The sequence below is a fragment of the Physeter macrocephalus genome, chromosome 12, assembly GCF_002837175.3.
Source record: "Physeter macrocephalus isolate SW-GA chromosome 12, ASM283717v5, whole genome shotgun sequence".
In the NCBI taxonomy this organism is placed as follows: Eukaryota; Metazoa; Chordata; class Mammalia; order Artiodactyla; family Physeteridae; genus Physeter; species Physeter macrocephalus.
Genome location: NC_041225.1, coordinates 49,025,011 through 49,047,083, shown reverse-complemented (window position 1 = coordinate 49,047,083; position 22,073 = coordinate 49,025,011). Strand labels below are relative to the sequence as shown.

The 22,073-nt window shown below is 47.9% G+C and overlaps 1 protein-coding gene across 1 annotated transcript in view; it reads right to left on the bottom strand.

The window, feature by feature from the left end:
• Positions 1–4,747: 4,747 nt before the first annotated feature.
• Positions 4,748–22,073, bottom strand: part of CAPN14 (calpain 14) — a 30,766-nt gene continuing 13,440 nt past the window's right edge. Inside the window, exons 10-20 of the mRNA XM_007127889.2 lie at positions 18,221–18,388; positions 15,412–15,649; positions 13,852–13,888; positions 13,291–13,347; positions 11,891–11,948; positions 9,292–9,356; positions 7,572–7,640; positions 6,832–6,910; positions 6,076–6,192; positions 5,670–5,725; positions 4,748–4,765 (exon numbers count right to left, since the gene is read on the bottom strand). Coding sequence (XP_007127951.2) covers positions 4,748–4,765; positions 5,670–5,725; positions 6,076–6,192; positions 6,832–6,910; positions 7,572–7,640; positions 9,292–9,356; positions 11,891–11,948; positions 13,291–13,347; positions 13,852–13,888; positions 15,412–15,649; positions 18,221–18,388 — 962 coding nt within the window. The remainder of the gene's footprint in view (positions 4,766–5,669; positions 5,726–6,075; positions 6,193–6,831; positions 6,911–7,571; positions 7,641–9,291; positions 9,357–11,890; positions 11,949–13,290; positions 13,348–13,851; positions 13,889–15,411; positions 15,650–18,220; positions 18,389–22,073) is intronic.

Genomic DNA, 22,073 nt, shown 5'->3' with positions numbered 1-22,073 from the left:
AGGTGCTCCGCCCCCAACCCGAAAAATCAGGCTGAGCTCACATTTTTTGAAGTGCGTTGCCCGATGCCAGACACGCTCATATCTTGTCGCATGAAACTCACCGTGTGAGGTTAGCATGTTTCTCGCCGTCTTATCGATGAGGCTGTAGAGATTCAAAAAGGCGAAGTTCCGAAGGAACCCCTGAGCTAAGCAGCGATTTGAACTCAGTTCTTAGGACTCTGAAGTCCTTGCCTGCACCCTGCTGACAGTGGTGGAGAGGAAGGGCTTGAACGTCTCATGACCAAGCTTGAAGGCCTTGGCTGATGCCTCAGCCCCTCAGGAGAGGGTCCCGATGCCGTGACAGAACTTGCTGGGCCCCTGCCTGCCTGTGCGAACTCGCTCACCTGCTCCCTCACGACAGAGCTAAGCCCCGCCCCTCAGCACCATGGCTGTTTTCCAAACACACCATTCCCTTCCCTGCTTCTGTGTGCTTTTTCTCCACGTGCAGGACCGTCTATCTGGAACCTCACCGTTCTCCCTTTACTGTCTTATCTAGTGCCTCTATCCTTTAAGAGGGCCAAGCATCACCCCCCAGGAAGCTTCCCCCCAGCTCTCTCAGGTTGGCCTGGACACCTGTCTTCTGTGTTTCCCCAGCACTCTGCATGCCCATCACAGTGCGCCGCAGACCATCTGTCCGTCAGCTGTCACTCCAGTAAACCATGACTCTGTGTCCCCAGTGCCTAGCACGGTGCCCAACCCATTATAGGAGGCTGACACATGTCTTCTGATGGATGGGTGAATGTTTGAACGGCTGACTGGCTGGACAGGTGGAGGGGATGCACTCCCACCACCCAGCTGGCCTCACCATGCCAGGGCCTCATCAGCACCACGTGCAAACCAGCGGAGCCAATCAGCACGGAGCACCGCTGTGAGGACATCGGTCTAACAGAGGGTAACTGCTTCCTTGCCGTGGCTGTGCACTTGTCAGGCCTCCTCACTCCTAGTGTCAGGTCAGCTCTAGGTCCCACCTAAATTATCCAGCAGAGCTTCTGGAACAGCTGCTGGTCAGTATGGTCTCCAGAGTTGCTTGGTCTGTGGTCCAGAAAAGCCCTCACTGACAACCTGGGCCTCTGACGAGTAAACCTTCTCCTGCTTCTGAAGTTCAAGGTGAGTGGAGGGCAGAGCCTGTGTCTGTGTGACGTGAGAGGAGCTTTAATAACAAGATGGCCCCTTTTGCAGGTGCCTGGCATTGGAGACGAGGGGTGCCCTCCTGAGGCCACATTTCAAGGAAGCAGTGATAGGTTCAGAGAGGGGAAGGAGAGGAGGAAGAGGAAAGTAGAAATGGGGTATGAAACCTTGGGCATTTCAGAGGAGTGGTCGTTGTGAGTGACTGTGTTTTAAAAACAAAACTAAATAATAATGATTGTAAAAAAAAGACTTGTCCTGCCTAAGGAAAAAAAAAGAGCAGCTTCATTTACTGAGTGCCTACAGCATACCAGCATTATTTAATCTTCATAATGACCCAGTAACGTAGACATTTTGGGCTCCATTTTACAAATGAGTAACCTGAGGTCCAATGTCATACAGCTAGAATGTTCCTGCCCAACCTCTCTTCACTTTCATTCCTGTTGGATTTTGTACCACTTCAGTCTTCGGGACTCTGGGAGAGCGTTGGTAACTCAGGCCCTGGGGCCAGTGACCTCAGAGGGCTGTCTTCCCAGAGCTCCCCAAGAGCTGGACCCACAGCTTACTCCTCCACAAAGCCAGGCAGAGCTGGCCCCCTTTTACCTACCTAGGACCCACAAAACTCATTTTTTCCATTATAAATATTAAAAAACACATATTTCATTGGGAAAACATCAGCTTGGAAATCCTGGAGGCTAAACTCATTTCTCTAACCCGGCGGGACAACAGAAGGAAAGCAGTGCTCTGTACAGTAAGCTGCTGACTGCCCTGCCCTGGGCCTTAACTAGTATCTAGAAGGTTCTCTCTGGTGACTAAGTTTTTGTACAAAATATGAGAGAAAGGAAAAAAGAAAAACAAGGATAAATAAAGGCCAGGTATTTTAGTCCCCTCTTGCACTGTCCTTTTATCAATTAGAGTCCCTTTTTTCTGAGATTTGAAGGCTTAGGACGGGACCCCCCAGGCATGCTCTGACTGCTTGGGCTGGACTTCTAGACAGCCCTACCTTCTGGACTCCCTGACTCACCTGTCTTGGCACCTGAGGACTGACTGCTTGCTCCTCCGTTGCTGGGCTTCTGGAATGCAGACTTGCCACCTGTCTTGGTCATGATAATCTTCTGGCTTTTGACTTCTGGAAATCACTGATGTCCACCACTCAGACCTTCAGCGTGACTTCATCCGGACCCTTGAACAGTCCTAGAGCTTTACTTGCCCTCCATGCCCTAGGGTGACAGAAGATGGGGAGGGGATATGTGGGTGGGGACATGGCTTTGCCCCTCATCTCCAGTACTCAGCTTTGGCGGGGCACAGAGGGAAACAGTGGGGGTGGAGGTTGGCAAGGCACAGGGTATCTGTGAGTTGCTACAGTGATACCTAAACTCAGGGGGGTGAGGGTAACACACGAGTGACAGGAGGGCAGCTCAGACCACCACCAAGAAGCCAAACGGGGGCTCTATCAGAATTAATTAATGAATGTAGATCTCATCTGCACCAAGCAAAACCGTCACACTGTAATGCAAGTGTCATGAACGGAATAACGGTACCACCTTCCTATCAATCACCCAAAAAATCTGCAAAATGGCCTTCATGGTGCAAAGCAATAATAATTTAATTAAACCAAATATTTAAAACGGCAGGGTCTAAAGAGAGAAATAATGATAAATAAATAGACATAAAAATCTTTAAAAGACTATAATTATATGATGGCTGCTTACAAAATCAGTAATACCTCACGTATTAGTGCAGATGGCACTTTACGGTAAACCGCTTCACGTTTTCTCATTTGGAATAAATAAAGGTTTTTATGCTTTGAAAGTGCCCCTTTCAAGTGCTCCTTCCTCCTGCACTGCACACCTACCAGGCTGTCAAACTTCCTTTAGTTCTGCCAATGGACACCCTTTTATCCCCTATTCAGCCTCCTCCTTTAGTCTCCTACGGACCTGGAAACCAGGTAGTCATGTTTGTTAGAACAGTTTGTAAATTAATAATAAATAGAATTTTAATGAATGGCTCTGGGTTGCTAACTTATGAGTAAAGTGCTTGGGCCTTGGGAAATGGCCATTGTTCTGATTTTCTGCCTGGGTTCTGGGCTGGTAGGGACGCCAGGAAAGTGAGGGATCACTGTAGCACAAAAAATCGGATATACCGACCATCCGCTGATTAACTCTACAATGCAGCATGGATTTGTTGTTCTTCTTTGAAGTAGATCTGATAGCCCATAGGTCAGGTAAACAGACTGACACCCATCACATGCAGATGCCCTTTAAGAAGTCGGGTGTTTTAAATTCACTGGCACCCCCCCAAATCCAACCATCGGGAGATATTGTCAGCAGAAGATCACGCAGTGACCTCAGATGCCAGATCCAGCCCATCCCACCTGGACCCTGACAGTTCTGTTATTTTCTGTGTTCTTAAAAGCTCAGTGTACCCCCAGCCCACCCCCAGACAGTTAAAAGTTAGCCTATCCCTCTACCAGTTTATAGATGCCGGTACAGATGCCTACAAACATATCATTCCCTCTTCAGATCTTGAAACCTAGACTATTACCCCAAATGTGAGAATGCGGCATGTCTAAGGTCATTTAAGTTGGACACCTGTGGAGGCAGTATTGTATAAAGGAAAGCACACCAAGCCTGGAATCAGATTGCTTAGACGACGTTTCTGCATGTGACAAGGTCGTGGTCACAGGGAAAGAGAGCTGGTCTTGACAAGTCCAAGGCAATCTTTACTACCTCGCTGCTTCCCTCTTTGTATGCTGTCCATCCAGAGGGGAGATCTGCAGAAAAGAAATCTTCCCAGATGAGAAGGTGATGGCTGGAGACACAGTCCTGAAGAACTGTAGGTGGGTTGAGCATGGGTTGGTCTCAGCCAAAGGCCACCCTTGGGCCATATGCAGAGTCCTCAGCGAGGGCCAATGAGCGTCCAGCCTTCTCAGGAGTACAGAGTCGTCGTCAGCCACTGGAATAATGCGGAAGAAAATTATGATCTATTCAGACCCATCTCTGACATTCAGTTAAGGATGCTTCATTTCTCAGTCACCAGGTCCTAGAGCCTGACGCAGGACTTGGGGCCTCCTCCCCCATCACTCCTGGGAAGCCAGAGACAGGACATTAATGGATAGCTTAGCCAGAAGGACCACACCATCCCATAATAAGTATAAATCAACCTGAAATATAATCAACCTGGACTTCCCTTGGTGCCTGTGAATGATGATAGCCAGGATGCAGGCTGATTCTCTATTCAATTCTCAATGCAACTTTCCCCCATGAATTCAAATTGGCGTGCTTGTGACAGCAGTGTGCAGGTGTGTGGGCCGACTGGGTAGCAGAGATCCAATAGAGCATAGTCTACATGTTTACATTTATGGGCCCATTTGTCTGACAGCTTTATGTGGGTGTGATGAACGGTTCCTCTAACTCGCGTAGGGGAGAACCTCTGGGGAAACCACTCCCCAGGCCAGTTACATAAAAATGGTGATGGTGACGCTGGTGATGGTGAAGATGAGAATGGTGAAGTTACCAGTGGGGTCAGAGAAAACCCCAGAGTGAAATTCCAGCAAGCTGGCTGCCACTCCCTGTAGGCCTCCTCAGATGGCCTTGAGGATCTCCTCAAGGAGCCAGAGGTGGTCAGAGCTGGAGAGAACGTTGGATATCACCCAGCCAGCTCATCTCGCACACAGGGAAGCTGAGGCCCAGAGATGTAACGTGATGTGCTGACACAGTCCCACAGGTGGTTACGAGGGGCTCTGTGGCTTCACCTTGGGTCTCAGTCCAGCTCTCTTGCCATGACAGCACGTTGCTTTCTAGGAGCCTGCTCAAGCTGTGAGCTGCCCTGTGTCAGTTGCCACTCTGATGGCTGTCCTGCTCTCTCAGTGCTGAGTATGTCGCTATGGAAGGATTGCTTGGGATCGGGTGTCCTTGGGGATCTGTGCTTGCGTATGGGCTCAGAAGTTCCAACCATTGCCCCTCCACCTGCATCCCACCTTCACACTCAAATATGGGAGTGATTGAGGGTAGATACACGTTGAAGGTCCCTGTATCTTAGAAGCTTATTCCATAAACTGAATATCTGAGGTCAAGGAAGAAACCCCAGCTTTTATTAGTCTCTTTCTAAGCAGCCCAAACAGAGGATGTGTTTTAGACAGAAAGGGCAAATGATTCAACTCCAGACTCCAGTGTCTCCACATCTGGCCCATAGCAGGTGCTCAGTAAATCCGTGCAGCTTGAATGATCAGGGAGGACAACCAGTGTCAGACACAGAGTAGTTTTCTCCTCAGCATATCACCTCATTCATTCAACAAACACTTGTACCTTCCCATATGCCTGGCACACAGTGGATGCCCAGTCATATTGGATGCACAAGTGAATAAGTGCAACGAATACAGTGCTCCATCGTGAACTCAGCAGAATGAAGGGCACTCAGAACCCTTCTCCTTCACAAGTCCCTGAACCGGCAACGGCCACGGCTCCCTAAGATGACATGAATCGACCCCGTGGAGAAGGTCTTACCTCGGGCTTCTGGAGGTGTATCCCTTTGCCATCTTGGGTCAAGTTTTGGAAGACGTCTGTGAAAATGCAATAGAAAAGAACACAGCTAATGCGTGTGTATGTGTTGGAAACAAGAGGGACTAGCTCCTCCCATACGTCCCCTCACCCAGGAGGCCAATTTCGGCCTCTGTGCAATCACACACGCCACACTTGTTCTAAACGGGCCGCTTCACACCTTTGCCCTGGAGCAGACAGGGCATAAGTTAGTTCGGGTGGATGCAGCTAGGTTTCACAGGCACAGAGCCAGCGTTCCCCAGAGCTCCCTGCACTGGCAGCAGCCCTCTCTCGTGCTTGAACTGGGGACAGGTGGGCAATACACGAGGAGAGCAGGGGAAGCCCGGGCCCTCCCTCCTTCCCCCCAGCTCACCCTCCATGTTCTCCACAAGCAGCATCAGGCGGACAAAGCTGACGAAGTCCATCTGGAGGTCAGGGCCGCCGTAGCAGACAAGCATCAGCCGGCAGACGTCATCACCGAGCACGATTCCTGCATTGAACAAGGGTTCCCACCGTGGGTGCCGGAAACCTCATATCCAGCTCCCCTCCCACCTGAGGCCCCTTAAATTGTCCCTCCGCTTCCGGCACCTGAATCCTAATAGCCTAAGATCTTCTTTTACACGGTTCATTGTGAATTGTTCAATTATTTAGCCTATTAATTTTATTGTCTCTCCATTCTCCATCCCTGTCCCCTAGGCAACCAGCATGAGGATCTTTTTATCACGTGGGTTACCGGCCTTGAAGGCAGGAGGCAGTCTGCTTAGTGGTCAAGAGCATCTGCCTTGGAGTCTGGGAGTCCTGGATTCAAGCCCCAGGCAAGTTAACTTCTCTGAGCTTCAATTTCTTCCTCTGTGAAGTGGGGATTATAACAGGGTGTTGGCAAAGATTAAATGCGAGTATACATGTGCCAACCCTCAATCAATGTTAGCTGTGATCATAGTGATAATAATCAATGGTTTCGTTATTCACGGATCCTGGTCTTTGGGCCTCTGAACTCGGGGAGTAACTCTGCTCATTAGAAGACTGCAGGACGCCACACACCCTGCCCAGCACCACTCACCCCCGCCGCCCCATCCCCTGCCTGGTGTGCGTCCTGCAGCATCAGCTCCCCACCCGCCTCCGGGCCTACCTGTGTCCCTCATGGCAGCCCGCAGCTGGGCCCGGTTCAGGCGTCCTGAGCGGTTAGTGTCTTGCTTGTGGAAAACCCCCTGCGAAGAGCCCACACCAAAGGCTAAGGAAGCCAGGCGTTTCCAAGCCCCACCTGAGAGCCCCTCACACCCCAGTGTCAAGGCTGCAGGACTGCTGAGTGTGAGGCTCCACCAGTAGGCCCGGCTGCCTAGACAAGAATAGGGCAGGGGGTCCCTGCCAGGAACCCACCTCCTCTCCCAGTCCTCCTTAAGGCTTGTGAGAGGGGGCGGTCTTTCTGTTACGGGGGATGGAGAGTCTTGGTATAGGTAAACGTGCCTAAGCTGAGCACGCCAACCAAATTTTGAAGGGCTTCCAACCTTATGACTCAGGAGACGGGAGGAGAGTTGTGAGTAATGATTGGAAAAGTAGGAGGGAGCCAATTTATGAAGGACTCTAAATGCCATGCTAAGGAGTGTGAACTCGACTGAAGGCCTTGGGGAGTCTCAAACAATGTTTAGTAAGGAAGCAATGTGATCAGATGTCGCTTTAAAAATTCAGAAGACTATTGCAACAGGCTCTCTGAGTTTGGGAGAGAAAGGAGGAAACACTAAAAGGATGTTAGGGAAGATTGGGTGAGTGGTTGGGTAGAAAGGGCTGAAAGGGAGAGAGGTACCTTATAGTTTTGCAGAATTGCCATTTCTGCACTGTCCCGTGGGAGGCGTGGTGAACACTTGTTCTTACCTGATAGAGCATCAGCTGCTTCCACAGGTCCCTGAATTCCTGGATACTCACGGTGCCGGACGCATTAAGCTGATAGCAGGGTTAAGGTCAAAGCCACCAGGGGAGTTTTGTCCACACCTCTGGAGGCAGTAATGGGCCCTCCACACAGCAATGTGCAATTTGGGACACCCCATTCAATGTTAGCTATCCCTAGCTGGCCTCCCTTGACTGATCAGTCCAGCCCAGGGCTCCCTGGCCCTTACTAGGAAAGGACAGAATGAGCTGGAACACAGCAGCACTGGGAGGAGAGGATGGTCTGACGATGGTGATGAGGACAGTTACCATTTAGTGAAGCAGGGTATTCTGACATGGCCAATCTGATGCGATTTAAATAAAAAATAGTAACTCTTTTTTTTCATTGTTGTCAAAACCAACTCATGGAAGGAGTCAGGCACAGGGTGGCTAAGGATGCCTCTTATATTTAGTCATCTTAGGAACAGTTAGAAGCTGAATGGTTAGCCCTGTAGACCACGTCCAAGTACCCCCGCATCAGAGAGACGGGCTCAAAAACACCATGACACACCACCTCTCTTTGAGCCCTGATGGTGGGCCTAGCACTGAGCTATACACTTGACCTATGGAACTTCGTTTTCACCTAGTAGGTGGGGTAGGTACTAACTCCTCCCTGTTATGGATGAGGAAATGAGGGCTCCGAGAGCATGATCTTGTCCAAGTTCATACAGCTGGTGACAAGGCTGGGACCTGCCCCAATGCCTGCATACCTGACCACCATCCCACACTGCCCGCAGCCTCTGCAAAGTTTCTGCCAACATTCTTTATATTTGCAACCCCTCTCACAGTATCCATTCTATGTGCCCCTCTGTGGCGTGGGTAATTAAACTCCGAATAACTTAAGGCAGAGGGTTTGCTAGAAAAATGACAGTGTTGAGAACGAGGACAGCTGATTTCGCGGCATGTCATGGAACTCCCCAAGCTCTGGTTTCCTGATCTGTAAATGGGGGCAGCTGCTGCCCCATCACCCAATGGAAAACTCAGGACCCTGAGGCTCTTATGAAAGCTTCTTGTAACCTGGAGAATTGTTACTAACTGCCACCCTGCAGCTGCCTCATCCTCGCTATCAGGAAGTAAGCTTATTGTTATTAATAACAATATTGATCACTTTTCGATGACAGTTCTGTCCTAAGCACTTCACGTGGGTTATCTCATTTGTATTCACATACCAAGCTTACAGAATAGGTTTTGTTTTTTGGGGTTTTTTTTTGTATTCTGGCTGCGACTTTTGGGGTCTTCGTTGCTGTGCACGGGCTTTCTCTAGTTGCGGCGAGTGGGGGCTACTCTTCGTTGCGGTGCACGGGCTTCTCATTGCGGTGGCTTCTGTTGCTGCGGAGCATGGGCTCTAGGCGCGCGGGCTCAGTAGTTGTGGCTCACGGGCTTAGTTGCTCCGTGGCCTGTGGGATCTTCCCAGACCAGGGATCGAACCTGTGTCCCCTGCATTGGCAGGCGGATTCTTAACCACTGCGCCACCAGGGGAGCCCCAGAATAGGTTTTAATACCATCTCTGTTCTGCACACGAGGACCTGGGGCACAGTGAGGCTAAGTGACTAGTCGGAGATCACAGACCTAGTAAGTGCTAGGGTTGGCATTCAACCCCAGGCCGCCTGGCTCCAGGGCAAAGCTCTCAAACAGCAGAATGCATCCTCCCACAAACCCAAAAAGATACATCCAGTAGGGCCAGGATCCCCTGGCAGGCCTCGAGGCTGAAGAGAGGCTGTTCGCTCCTTAGACCTGTGAAGGAACAGAAAGAGTCTGCATGGGGGTGGCCCCAGGACTGCATGGCCCTTTTCTGAACAGGAAGAGGCAGTGCTGTCTAGGCCGGCCATAGGTTCCAATGACCACCATTTACGTTGGGGCAGGAAGAATGAGAACAGTGGAGACAGAGAGAGAAGGCTTAGAGGGGATTTCTACATCCAAGTAACACAGTAAACCCTGCAGAGAACATTCTGGTTTTGCTTCACAGTAGGTCAGATGAACATGGCCCTGTGTATCGCAGGGCTGGGGTGGGGGCAGACAGGATGATAGAGTCACAGGCTCCCCAGTCTGAAAGGGCACCTTTTTCAAGCTCCCACCCAAACTGGGAGACAATCTCAGATGTCCTGACAGATGGCCTGTCAGCTCTGGGAGCTCACTTTTTCACATGGATCCATAGCTCCAAGTCAGGAGAAATTTCTCATGTTAATTCCAAAGGAAGCTCCTGTAAAACTCACTCACTAGTCCTAGTTCTACCTCCAGAAAAGCATAAGCAGGTATTTGTCCCCTCTTCGACTCCTGCCCTCCATTCTAAACATCTAAACATTTCTCCATCGGTTCCCCAGATGATATGGTTTCTAAATCCTCACCTCCCTCTTCTACGCACTATGCTTTGCCAGTGTCTCCCTAAAATGTGGTACCAAGACTGGAATGCACGCCTGCAGCTGCAGGTGGATTAAGCAGAGTACAGTGGGTCTATCACTTCCAAAATTTTCAGTCCGCATTTCCCAAATTAGGTTCCAAGGGAGATGTTTTGCAGAGAAAAGGTTTTGAGTTCAAATACATTTGAAATATTCTGTATCTATGACCCTTGTCTCCATCACCATGTACCTTAGCACGTGATCGGTATACAGGAGCCAATGTTGAAATTTTTTTTAATGCAGAATTTCCTAAGCACGATTGACCATAGAATCTAACGCATTTTACTTCATGGAACACTTACTAAAACCTCTTGGTTTCTAACATTTCTTGGAACACAATTTCAAAAACACACACTAAATGCTTCCATTAAATACCGCCTGAATTTGGATTAGCTTATTTAGCAGCAACTTGAAACTATTAGCACATGTTAAGCTCAAGGTCAACTAAATTAACCAGATAGATTTCAAATTAACTGCCACAAAGATGAGGTCTCTTCTGTTAGGAACTTGTGCAACTGATTTTTCAAATATTATAAAATGGCAGTTTTTAATTATCACCCTGACTACATTTCATTTTTTGGCTTGGGCACAGCTTGTGGTGAACATTCTGAATTTCAATTCTGTTGGCTATTATATTAATTATTCCTCCCAGTTCTGTACCATCTGCAGATCTCATAAGCCTACGTGCCATGTCTTCTTCCAAGCCACTGATAAAAGTTGAAGAAGTGTAAGGGGATCAAGGGCAGAATACAGAGACTCTCAACTAAATACCTAAAACGTATAGGCTCTGACCCATAACATAGAATTATCTCTCTGGTTCATATTTATATAACTCTTGGGATGATGATAAAACTTGTGAATCATATTGCAACTTTCCAACCCACATTTCATCATTTATTATGGGAGACTTTACCAACTATTTTGCCAAAAACTATAGTAGCTCTCTGATCTATCAACCAGAAACCCTCTCATAGGAATAAATGAAAGCAATGTGTCCATCCATTCTTTCAACAAACATTTTGCATACTTGTGATTAACGCCTTAAAAATTTAAATGTGCAGAAGCCATCTCTTTTACAATTTTTTTTTTGAGGAGGTGTAGGGAGGGGCCGCATCTCATATTGTATAATTTCTAGAGTCTCCCTTTCTGGCTCTTTTATGATACCCGAGTTTGGCTTTGAGAAACCATCTGGAAATTATACAGTTTCTGAGTGTGTTTGGGTTTGAAATCTTGGCTTCAGGTAAAGGAGAAGCAATCACATATTTCAGGTAGCAAATACCCTTTAATTGTATGGTTTACTTTTTTCAAAATCATGTTTTTCTCACTCAAAATATACACATAAAAAACTTTTATGTGGGCTTTAAGCTTTCCTGATGATTTATCCCAAGCTTCATACAAAGGCATCCAGACCTCCCATCTGCAGTTCTCCTACGTGATGTGCTCCTTTCTATCAGATTTCTGTGGGTTAATCCATTTAAATATGAGCTCATCAGAGAGCTCCCTGGTAAGCTAGTTGATACTTAATATTTATTTGCCGGGTTGAGAAAATGAATGCCATTCTTCCACATGACTTTATATGCCAAGAAAGAAATATTCAGCTATTCTTCTCAAACTAGCAAACTAGCAGAAATCTTCATTTTCACTGCCATCTATCTTTACACACTCAACTAAGCAAAAAAAAAAGAACAATTTTCTAAGCTGCATAAATTCCTCTACCTCTTTGTCAGACCACACTACCCACCCTGGTATAAGACACAGCTCCTGGGGGGACCCGTGGGCATTCACATGTCCCACCAGGAGAAAGAGAAATAGATCCAGAGTTCAAAACAGTTGTGTCCCCTGAGTCCTACAGGATGACTCTGAAATACTCACCTGACCAGGGCATGTGGTTCAGGATCTTCTGCAGTTGGACTGCATTTATTTCTGGATGCTGGAGTAGAAGCAGAGTGGTAGAAGAAAATCATCATTGCTGAAGGCTCGTTAGATGCAGAGGGCCCACAGCTAAACGGGGCTGAGAAAGGCCTCTCTCACATCTGCTCAGGGTGGCACCTATGCCATTTCTGGGCAGAATAAGTGAAGCCATTTTCCTGCACATAAGGAACATGACGAGACACACAATTAAATCTGGAATTTCATAAGAACTTCTACAACAGTTTAACTGGGTGCCAAGTTCAGAGCACCCCAGCAGCACAGGACTCTTAAGAGGTAGACTAATAGCAGTGATTCTCAAACTGGGTTCTATAGAGATGCTTTGAAAGTTCAGCAGTTGGGTTTCAGTTTTATTATTAATAAACTATCCTTAGCCAAGGGTTCCGATTTCCATTTTAGAGTTCAGAAAAGCAACCCTTTACATGAACACTTAACTTTAGAACATATTAATGCCATATAAGTACCATAAATTTGAACTTATTAAATGGCTATAAGTTATCTGTTCATATTTATCTGTTTTATGTGTGTTAGGTTTCTCTGTGAGATTCCATATGATAAAAAGGACTGCCGCAGAAAATGTTTGGAAACCCCTGGTATGGAAGAAAACTTTTATAAACAGCACACATAAGACTCTGATGTATCCTCTCTGATGACATTAAGCAAAATGCCAGTGGTAAAGATGAAAGAAGACGGGAGGGCAGGCAACTTGTGAATGAAATCGGGAGTGTTACTAACACAGGGAGTTCATGTTCTTCCAGTTGTAATGACATCACTCAGATGTCAGGCCCAGATTTCCTCCCCTGTTCCTCAATGCATTTCGCGTCCTTCAGGTTAGGGACGGGGTGGCCTCTTGCTGGTACTCAAACCTGGGCCAGCCCAAGGAAAGAACTGGAAGGGACCAGGTGGGCAGCCCTCCTCCTCCCCAGTGCCTCTTACCAGTTCCACAGCCCCCAACCCACCCACGGGGTCTTCTCCCTGGGCTTCCCTCCCCCAGACCCCCCGGGGCTCATCACTGCCATGCTCCACCCACTCCTCCCAACACGGAGTCTCACCTCTGCCATATCCCATTGTCACAGGGGTTAAAAATTAAAGTTGGTTTTCCTACAACAAATCAATGTAGCTTCCAAGAACGGATATGCATTTTACAGGAGCCTTCTGGAAACAACAGCTCTCCTCATTTGTCTAAAACCTTGAGGGCTTTCATAGAAAGTGGCAGTTTGGGGACTAGGAAGCCTTAAATCACAATTTATGCACAGGGTCAGGCAGATGCACACCCACCCTCCATGGAATTATAGGCTCCACAGTGTCCCCTGCTCCTTGCTACCTCCCTTGGTTCAACTTACCTTATCAAAGAGTTTGGTGAAGAATTCATCCTGCCCTTCACTTTGGTCTACAGTTTCCTATAGGAACAGACACACAGAAGGACTTGGTCATTCCCCTGGACGAATGGACTCTCGAGCACACACTAATGTGCTCACGGCTCCCAGGCCTCTGAAATCTGTGAGTCTGACCTTGAGTGCTGGTTTAAATGTTTCACCGCATGGCACTCACCCACATCCCTGTTTGTCCAGTCGCCGCTGGCTTTGGGGAAGTAGCAAACCGTGAAAGGGGCAGAAGAGACACCAGGTAGAAGGAAACAGAAGAACATGGAGGCGAGACTCATGCATCTGGGGCTCTGGGCCTTCGGTGCCAAGGACCTGACCAGAAGGGCAGTTATTTTGGTGCAAAAACAGCAGAACCCGCATACTCCTAGGGCACGATAGATAACGTACTATGTGTGCCATAGAGTAGGGCCTGCGGGATCTGCAGACCTCTTCCCCCGACCCCTGAGTGTGAGGGGAGAAGCCCCCCTTCCCGGCTCTGTAAACGGTCCCCATCATGTGGAATTCCACCTGACAACTCACCTTAGAGAAGACGACACTTGAATTGCGGCCAGTTTCACCGAGGGGGGAGAAAAGACCGAATTACTTCTTGGGGATCATTTTGGGAACGTTTTGACCAATATTCTCCCACCCCTGGGAACTCACCTTCCCAGTTCCTTAGCCGACGCCCCACCTGCCCTTGAAGCGTGCAGCCTGGCACAGGGCTCAGCACACGGCTGTACCTCCCCACGCGCCCTGTGTTCTCACCCCACGGCCTTTGCTCAAGCCGAGCCCTCCACCCCGTGCGCCCTTTCCTTGCCCCACCCTCATCTAACTACTCCCACTCATACGTTCAGACTCAGTGGTCTCACAAGGCAGTGAGGCCTGGGACCAAGTTAAACTATCTATGCCCAAAATATGATGGAAAAAGAACTGGGTTCTAAGCACTGAAGGGCTGTCATGTCAGAACAATCATAGGCAAAATACAGGCCTACCTCATTTCACTGTGCTCTGCGTTAGTGCATTTTTTTACAGATTGAAGGTTTCTGGCAGCCCTGCATCGGGCAAGTCTATGGGCGCCATTTTTCCAACAGCATTGGCTCACTGCCTGTCTCTCTGTCACAATTTGGTAATTCTTGCAATATTTCAAGCGTTTTCGTTATTATATTTGTTACTGTGATCTTTGATCAGTGATGTTACTATTGCAAAAAGATTCTAACTCACTGAAGGCTCAGACAATGGTTAGCATATTTTTGCAGTCAAGTTTTTTTTTTTTTTTTTTTGCCGCACAACTCAGCATGCAGGATCTTAGTTCCCCGACCAGCGATCCAACCTGTGCCCCCTGCAGTGGAAGCGCAGAGTCCTAACCTCTGGACAGCCAGGGAATTCCCGAGTATTTTTAAATTAAGGTATGCACATTGTTTTTTTAAGACAATGCTCTTGCACACTTAATAGACTACAATACAGTGTAAACATAATTTTTACATGCCCTGGAAAACCAAAAGAATCCTGTGACTCTCTTTAACGCAGTATTTGCTTTATTGCAGTGGTCTGGAACTAACCTGCCATATCGCCGAGGTAGGCCTGTAATAAGTTTGGCTGGCATGAGTGTATATTGATTCGTCTGAGCCTGATGGTTGATGACAGCCCCTCTCAACTGAACAAACCCTGTGCATCTCTTAGGAATCACCACGTCCTTGAAGCCACCCCTGCTTCCCCCAGGACCATGGAAGGGTGGCTCAGATGCTTCTCCTTGGTGCTCTCCAAACACCCTGGGCAGATAAACGCTTGCCCCAGACACAGCGTAACATAAATAACTGTTCATACGTCCATGTCCTTTCCAGACTTTGAGCCCCTGGAGGGCAGGGGCCAGACCTGTTCTAGCTTTTTCTCTCTCTGTCCAGCAGAGTGTTCATTTGTTAGAAGGAGAGCGGGGAGGAAGATGTGAGGGATGTCTCCGCGCAGACAGCTGCCCTGCTCTCCTGCTCACCCTGTCCCCTGTGTTGGTCACAGAGACCCCCGTCCTCCACCATTTTCGCCTCACCCTGCCCCCCTCCCCTGGCCCGAGTGGACCCCAACCTCCGGGAGGGGCCTGGACCTCACTAAAAGATGCGCTTCCTGGAGAAGACTCTGAGGACGAACTCAGACTCCTGGCGGGACTCGGATGTGCAGGGCAATATGACGTATGTCCCAGGCTCCAGCCACAGCTCCAGACTCACTTCCTTCTCTCTGAGAAATGTCTCAGGCCAATTCAGGGGAGCATTTTTCCAGAAACTCTTGGGAGGCAGTCTCCTCTGGTCATCATAGCTCTGTGGGTAGAGGACAGAGGGCAGCAGTTGAGCTGATCACCCAGGGCTTGTGGCCAGGCCTGGGCCCCTTGGCCGGGAGCCAGGACTAAGGTGGCCTCTGATTTGCCAAATCCCACCTGCCCCAGTGGAGGATGAGATAAAGGGATGAGGAGCGGAGAGAAAACACCAGAACCGTCCAAAGTGGGCACCTTTGCTGGAACCCTACATGAGGTTGAATAAATATGTCGACTGATTTGACTTTGTGTTAAAATCAATTTCATACACAAAATGAGGTGAGGAATGTCACTGTGTCTGCACTTTCCACTTTACAGTTCAGGGTCTGAAGTTCAGACAAGTTAGGTCATCTGCACAAAGTCACCTAGCCGGTAAGAGTCTCAGCCAGGATTGGAATTCAGGGCAGCTGAGCTCCAATGTCCACATTCTTGATACTTCCTGAAGCTGCCTCCATGTATGTGCTGCAGTTTCAAGGTTGATTATGACATGATTATGCTCATAGGTACAGACGGACCACCAGCCATCTCCCTCCATACAGATCAACCGGATATTCCATGTCATCTCAGTGAAAGCAGCCTCATAAAGAGGAAAGAGTACTGGCCAAAGCTCAGAAGACCCAAATCAGAGGTCTGGTCTGTGTTTTGTTTTATCTCTTATTTTTATTCTCTCTTTTTCTCTCCCTCCCTCTTTTATATCCGCCTTTTGCCCTATTTTTCTCTCTTGCTTCCTCTTCCCTTGGCTCTCATGCAGGGCTCTGGAGGGAGGGGAGATCCATAAGGGGGATGTACACAGTTGCTGATAAAGACACTACCCACCACATAAAGACATTTCCCAGATTCCACTTAGGGCTGGGGAAACAAAATGTATCTCTTGGTGATGCATGCTTTCTTTATTGAGACAATGAGAACTAGAAAATCAGCCCTTTGCTGTCTTTGCCCTGGCTGCCAGGAATCTCAGACATAAATTTTATAATCAGCTGTAGTAGCTGTTCTAGGTTTAGTGTTCCTGGTAGAATTAACTGCTTTCCCATCCCTCATCTATTTATAACTTTTTTCTCGCCTTTTGAATTCTGTAACTGGTTCATAGTTTTGTCCTGTTTATACTTTTTATTGTAGGTTGACCCAATTCTATTTAGGAATAGGCTTGATATAAATAGCTTTTTTTTAATGAAATAGTAGAATTTAATAGAAATTCATGGCATTTTAGATTTGTCTAGATTTACCAATGTCTATTTTGAGATCTGCCATCATTTATACTATTTCCTAGACTTTTTTTTTTGAATTTTATTTTATTTTTTATATAGCAGGTTCTTATTCTTTATCTATTTTATACATATTAGTGTATATATGTCAATCCCAATCTCCCAATTCATCCACCACCACTCCTCGACTGAATAACTTTTTCTTTCTAAATTAACAGGCAACTTTGGGAGCACTCGGTAGTCCCTCGGGAGGAAAATAAAAAACCAAACCGACCCAAGACACCCAATGCAAAATGGTTTCTTTACAAAAACCCTTTCACTCGATTCAGTCCAATCTGAGAAAATTAAGTTTTTCACTCCTGTTTTCTTTGGGAAACAAAGAATAGCTGCCACCCTTCAGAGGCTGGGATAGCTCAGGCCTTCTTAACTGATCCCTCTAGGCTGTCACTGCAGCGGAAACACAGAGCTGTTGCTGTCCTCTGCCTGTGTTTCTGTTTTGTTTTCCCAGCCTTTGTCCCTTGTCCCCTAGTAGGTGGGCTGCATGGGCTCCTGATGTCCCATCTGTTACAGATCTATTTCGTTATGGGCTTCATAACTCAGGCAAGATTGTGATTTATCATTCTTCCTATGTTGTGACAGTCTTCAATATTAGCCCTAAGTATTTATGTAGGGATTAAATCGATTCTAAAATTTATTGGTTCTGCATCAGGCTCAGACCTGTCTGTAGAGGTATAAGGACTTTGGGGGGCCCTTGGATAAAAAAAGAACAGCAGATGCTCTTTACTTGCACACACAGAGGCAGTTGGCATTATTGCCAGATCTTCCCGTGGCTCCTTACATAAGGCTGCTGCAGTCTCAGTGAACCCGGGACATCACTCCCTACCAGGGCCAGCCTGGCAAGTGTGCAACTCACCTTGCTCATCTGAAAAACAAAAAAGAGAGGCCTCATCAGGCAGTGAATCCAGCTCTTTCACAAGCATGAATTCTAATGGAGGCTGGTATACAAGAAGACTCTACCCAGAGGCCACTTCCCCTCCCATAAGACTTGCTGTTTCACTCAGTGACATTAATCCATCATCAGAAATCCTGGAAAAGGGTGAGGCAAGGTAAGCTTGGCTTTGGGGGAGGGGCAGAGGGAACCAGAATTAATTGTACCACCTGTGTGCCAGGCACAATGATAAGCACTGCTACACGATCTTCTTTTACTCCACCTTTTGCATAAATATCATTGTCCCCATTTTACAGATGTAGAAACTGATGTTCAAATGCAAGAAGGATGCTGGTTCTAGATCACATATTCCCAAGGATTTGCACCCATGGTAGACAGAGAAGGATGTAGGTAGACAGAGATGGATGGTGAAGAGGACAGGAAACAGGAAGAAAGGATAAGACTCCACGAGAGGCCCACCTACCCTGAAGAGGTAGAAGCCAATGGCGAAGTGAGGCTTCTGGTTGCGGTGCCTGTGCCTGGGCTTCTGAAGCAGGGACACCAGCACGCTGCAGGGCATCTGGAACCTCCTGCCCTCCTGGGGCCTCCAGACCGACAGCAGGAACTGCGGGTTCTTCCAAAATGTGTCTGGGGCAGAACATAGCCAAGGTGAGACAGGCTCCCCTAGCATCCTGCTTTCCAAACCACAGAGAGGAGCACAGACCCAGGGTGCTGCCCCGGGATTCCCACCCAAGGTCCACCCGGACAGAGCTGGGGTCTCTTCCACCACAGCTCTGTCCGCTTCCCTCCCACCTCTTCCACCTCGGGCTCTTCTATGGACACACAGACCTGAGAGTTACTCTCCACTGTAGCTTTTGCCCAGCACACTGCCTGGCACAGACTTTGTGTCCTGGAGATGTTCACTGCCTGGGTCACCGACTGTTAACTAACTGAAGAGAACGGGCCTGTGGTCCCAGGGGAGCAGCATTTTAATGGGGGACCAAGCCTTAGCTTATGTGCAGCCTCAGCCTTTGGGGGGACACTGTGGGGGAGATGAAGCCACAGCCAGGGCCCCCCCGGGCCCCGCTGAGATCTTACCCCCTTCAAATCTTTCCTACCCAAGAGATGGCCCATTGTGGAGAAAGGGACACAGTCCCCAAACCTCTCCACTTGGAGAATGTACACACGTTCATCTCCTATACCTGATGACCTGGGAATCCATGATTTCGTTTCTCTACCAAACTCTAGGTAGGGAGGGCCTGATACATACGATATAAATACTATTTCAATCCTGCCTGTTATGGGGTGGTTACTTCAGAAGTAAAACCACAGAAAGATGAAACCCAACCTTCTACTATGCCTGTGCGCCTGTGGTCTCCTGGTGCCGATTAGGAAAGGGAACCCTCTGGAAAGATACACCCCCAAGAGGTAGGCAGCCTGACTGAGAATTCTACGTCCTGGTGCAAATTAGGACAAAGGTGCCCCATCTTCCTGGTTCACGTAGCCCGGGGCCAGCGCACGCAGCTTGGCCAGCAAAGCCCCCTCACCTTCAGCCGGGGGCCCTGGGCAGCTGCTCTGTCTGCAGCCCACCCCTTTGCCTGGAGAAGCTGCCACTTTAGACCCAAGAGCCCCTGGCTCCTGTGCACAGGCTCACCTCGGGGTGACTTTGTCGGGCCACCAGCCGTGGTCCCTTTCTCCCATCTCCCCTCTAGCATGGTGTGCGACCACTTCTGGCCCACCTCCTGACTCAGCAGGCCTGGGCTCAGTTTACAGATGACCAGAAGCATGAAATGTGCTTTGAAGTCCTGCAGTGCCATCCTGTGTAGAGGACGAAGGAGATGACATCCAGTCATCAGGACCAGAAGGGAGGCTGCAACTAAGTAACGGGCATCCCAGCCCTCTGCTGGACCCACGGCCCCATCCTCCACACCCCCATGGAGAGCTGAGCTGGCTTTGGCCCCATGAGAGTGGGGCTGGATGGACCAGTGTGAGGGTCCATCTCGGGCAGGTGGTGCTACCAAGAAACCCCACCCTGTGGCTGGAAGCAGCCTCCAACAATGGCTGCCTGAGGGCAATGTTCTTGGGCCGCTGATGGTGGTGACAAAGTGGAATTGGGGCATTCATAGCTAGTCAATTGATTTATACATGTTCAATAAGAATTGCACAAATCAGTTCCTCATCATCAATTGATAAAAATCTTCGCCCCTATCGGCTAATGTTGTGCCCCAAGGCGTGTTGTCCGAACCAGCTCAGTTTACTATCTGTAAACAGAAATAACAGTATTTGCAGGACTCTTGGGTTCAATGACCACTTACTTCAAGAGCGAAAGGGCCACAGCAGTCTGAAAAGGATGGGTACATGGAGAAGAGGGACAGCGTGGGAGTTAATAGTAAGGGTGAAAAGTGGAAGGAACGGGGAACAGGTGGGTCTCATGTCAGACCCCCAGAAGCAGCATTAGCTCAGGGTGTCTGGTGGCCTTTCATAAAAAGGGGTGAGAGGCTTTGGGGTGGGTGGGAGTAGTACTGCTTTGCTCTGGGGGGCACAGGTGCGGTGGCTTATAGTTGGCAAGAAACAGAAGTCAGAGAGGAGGCAGTGGCCACACCCACCCTCTGCTTTGAGCACCCGCTGAGTTCCATGCCAGGGGTCTCTGCTCTCATCACAGAGACTGTGACTGTTCTATTGCCCTGCTAGGCCGTGAGCCCCTAAAGGGTCTTCTTGATCTCTGTATAAGAGATGCCTGGCATACATGAGGCACCCTGTAAATGTTTGCTGGATGGATGTCCTAATGTAAGCCAGGGCACGTGCCCCAAGTCTCTGAGTCAAATACCAGAATTCTCCATCATCATCTTTCCTCAGCAGCAGAATCTTCTCCTTGGGGCTCAGTAGCTCCCACATACTTGAGCTGAAAACAGAAAAGAAATGTTTTCATGGGGAAGGAAGGGATTGAGAGGGACATGCAAGAAATTCTTCAGTAAATGCTCTAGAGTGTTGCTATTTATTCTCATCTTCATACTGCTTGCAGGCAATTACATCTCACATCCTCTATTATGAAAGCAACGTGTGACATTAATTCATCACTTACTCTGAGCCAAGTTCTGGGCTAGGCTCTTGACATTTTATTTCATTTAAGGCTAACAGCAACTTACAAAGTAGGGATTTTTATGGGCATTTTAGAGATTCGGAAACTGAGGTTAAAAGAGATTAGGTCACTTGCTTGAAGTCACAAAGTTATTAAATGTCAGAACTGGCATTGGAACCTATGTTGCTATTGGTTTTTTTCCACAGCCTATCATTTTGGACTTCTGTTTCTGGCCACAAAGGAGTAAGGCTTTCATGTACCACTTCCCCACTATAAACAACTAAAAATGGGACAAAATACAAGAAACAACTGTTCTTGGACATTAGACATCAGGCAGCACAGAATTGTGACCCCAAGAGGAGGGAGACAAATAAAGTGAACCCTAACATTGCCTAGACTCCTGCCTGAAACTAATTCCCTGGACAGTGATGCAGGGAAGTGGGCCCAAAAAGAGCCTAGCAGTCTTGCTGAGTGGAAGAGACAGAGTCTGAAGTTCAGGGAGACAGGACAGCTAGAATTTGCTGGGGAAAGTGCCCAAGAGGAGGTGGCTACTTAAACAAGGACCTCCAGAGAACTTCATAGGTGTTCCCTTGAGTCTTTGGCTAAAATAAAATCTGTCCATACATAAAATGAAATCCCACAAGACTGGACTATACACAGAACAATTTCCAGAGCTGACACCAGGCTGGAAATCATTTGAATTCCCACCAGCCAGAGTCAAAAGACCTTACAGTATACATGGGGTCTTTAGTAGAGAACTCAAAGGGTCTACACCTTAGTAGTGGGGTCAAATTAGGCCCCAACTAAAAGTTTTCCTAGATATGTCCTAAAAGAAAATTTCAAAGTATCAAGATAATTCCTAAGCAACTAAATCTACAATGTCCAGTATCTAATAAAAAATTACTATATATATGAAGAAGCAGAAAATGTGATCTACTATCAAATCAATATCAAAAAAACAAACAACCCAATCCAAAAATGGGCAGAAGACCTAAATAGACATTTCTCCAAAGAAGATATACAGATTGCCAACAAACACATGAAAGAATGCACAACATCATTAATCATTAGAGAAATGCAAATCAAAACGACAATGAGATATCATCTCACACCGGTCAGAATGGCCATCATCAAAAAAATCTAGAAACAATAAATGCTGGAGAGGGTGTGGAGAAAAGGGAACCCTCTTGCACTGCTGGTGGGAATGTAAATTGATACAGCCACTATGGAGAACAGTATGGAGGTTCCTTAAAA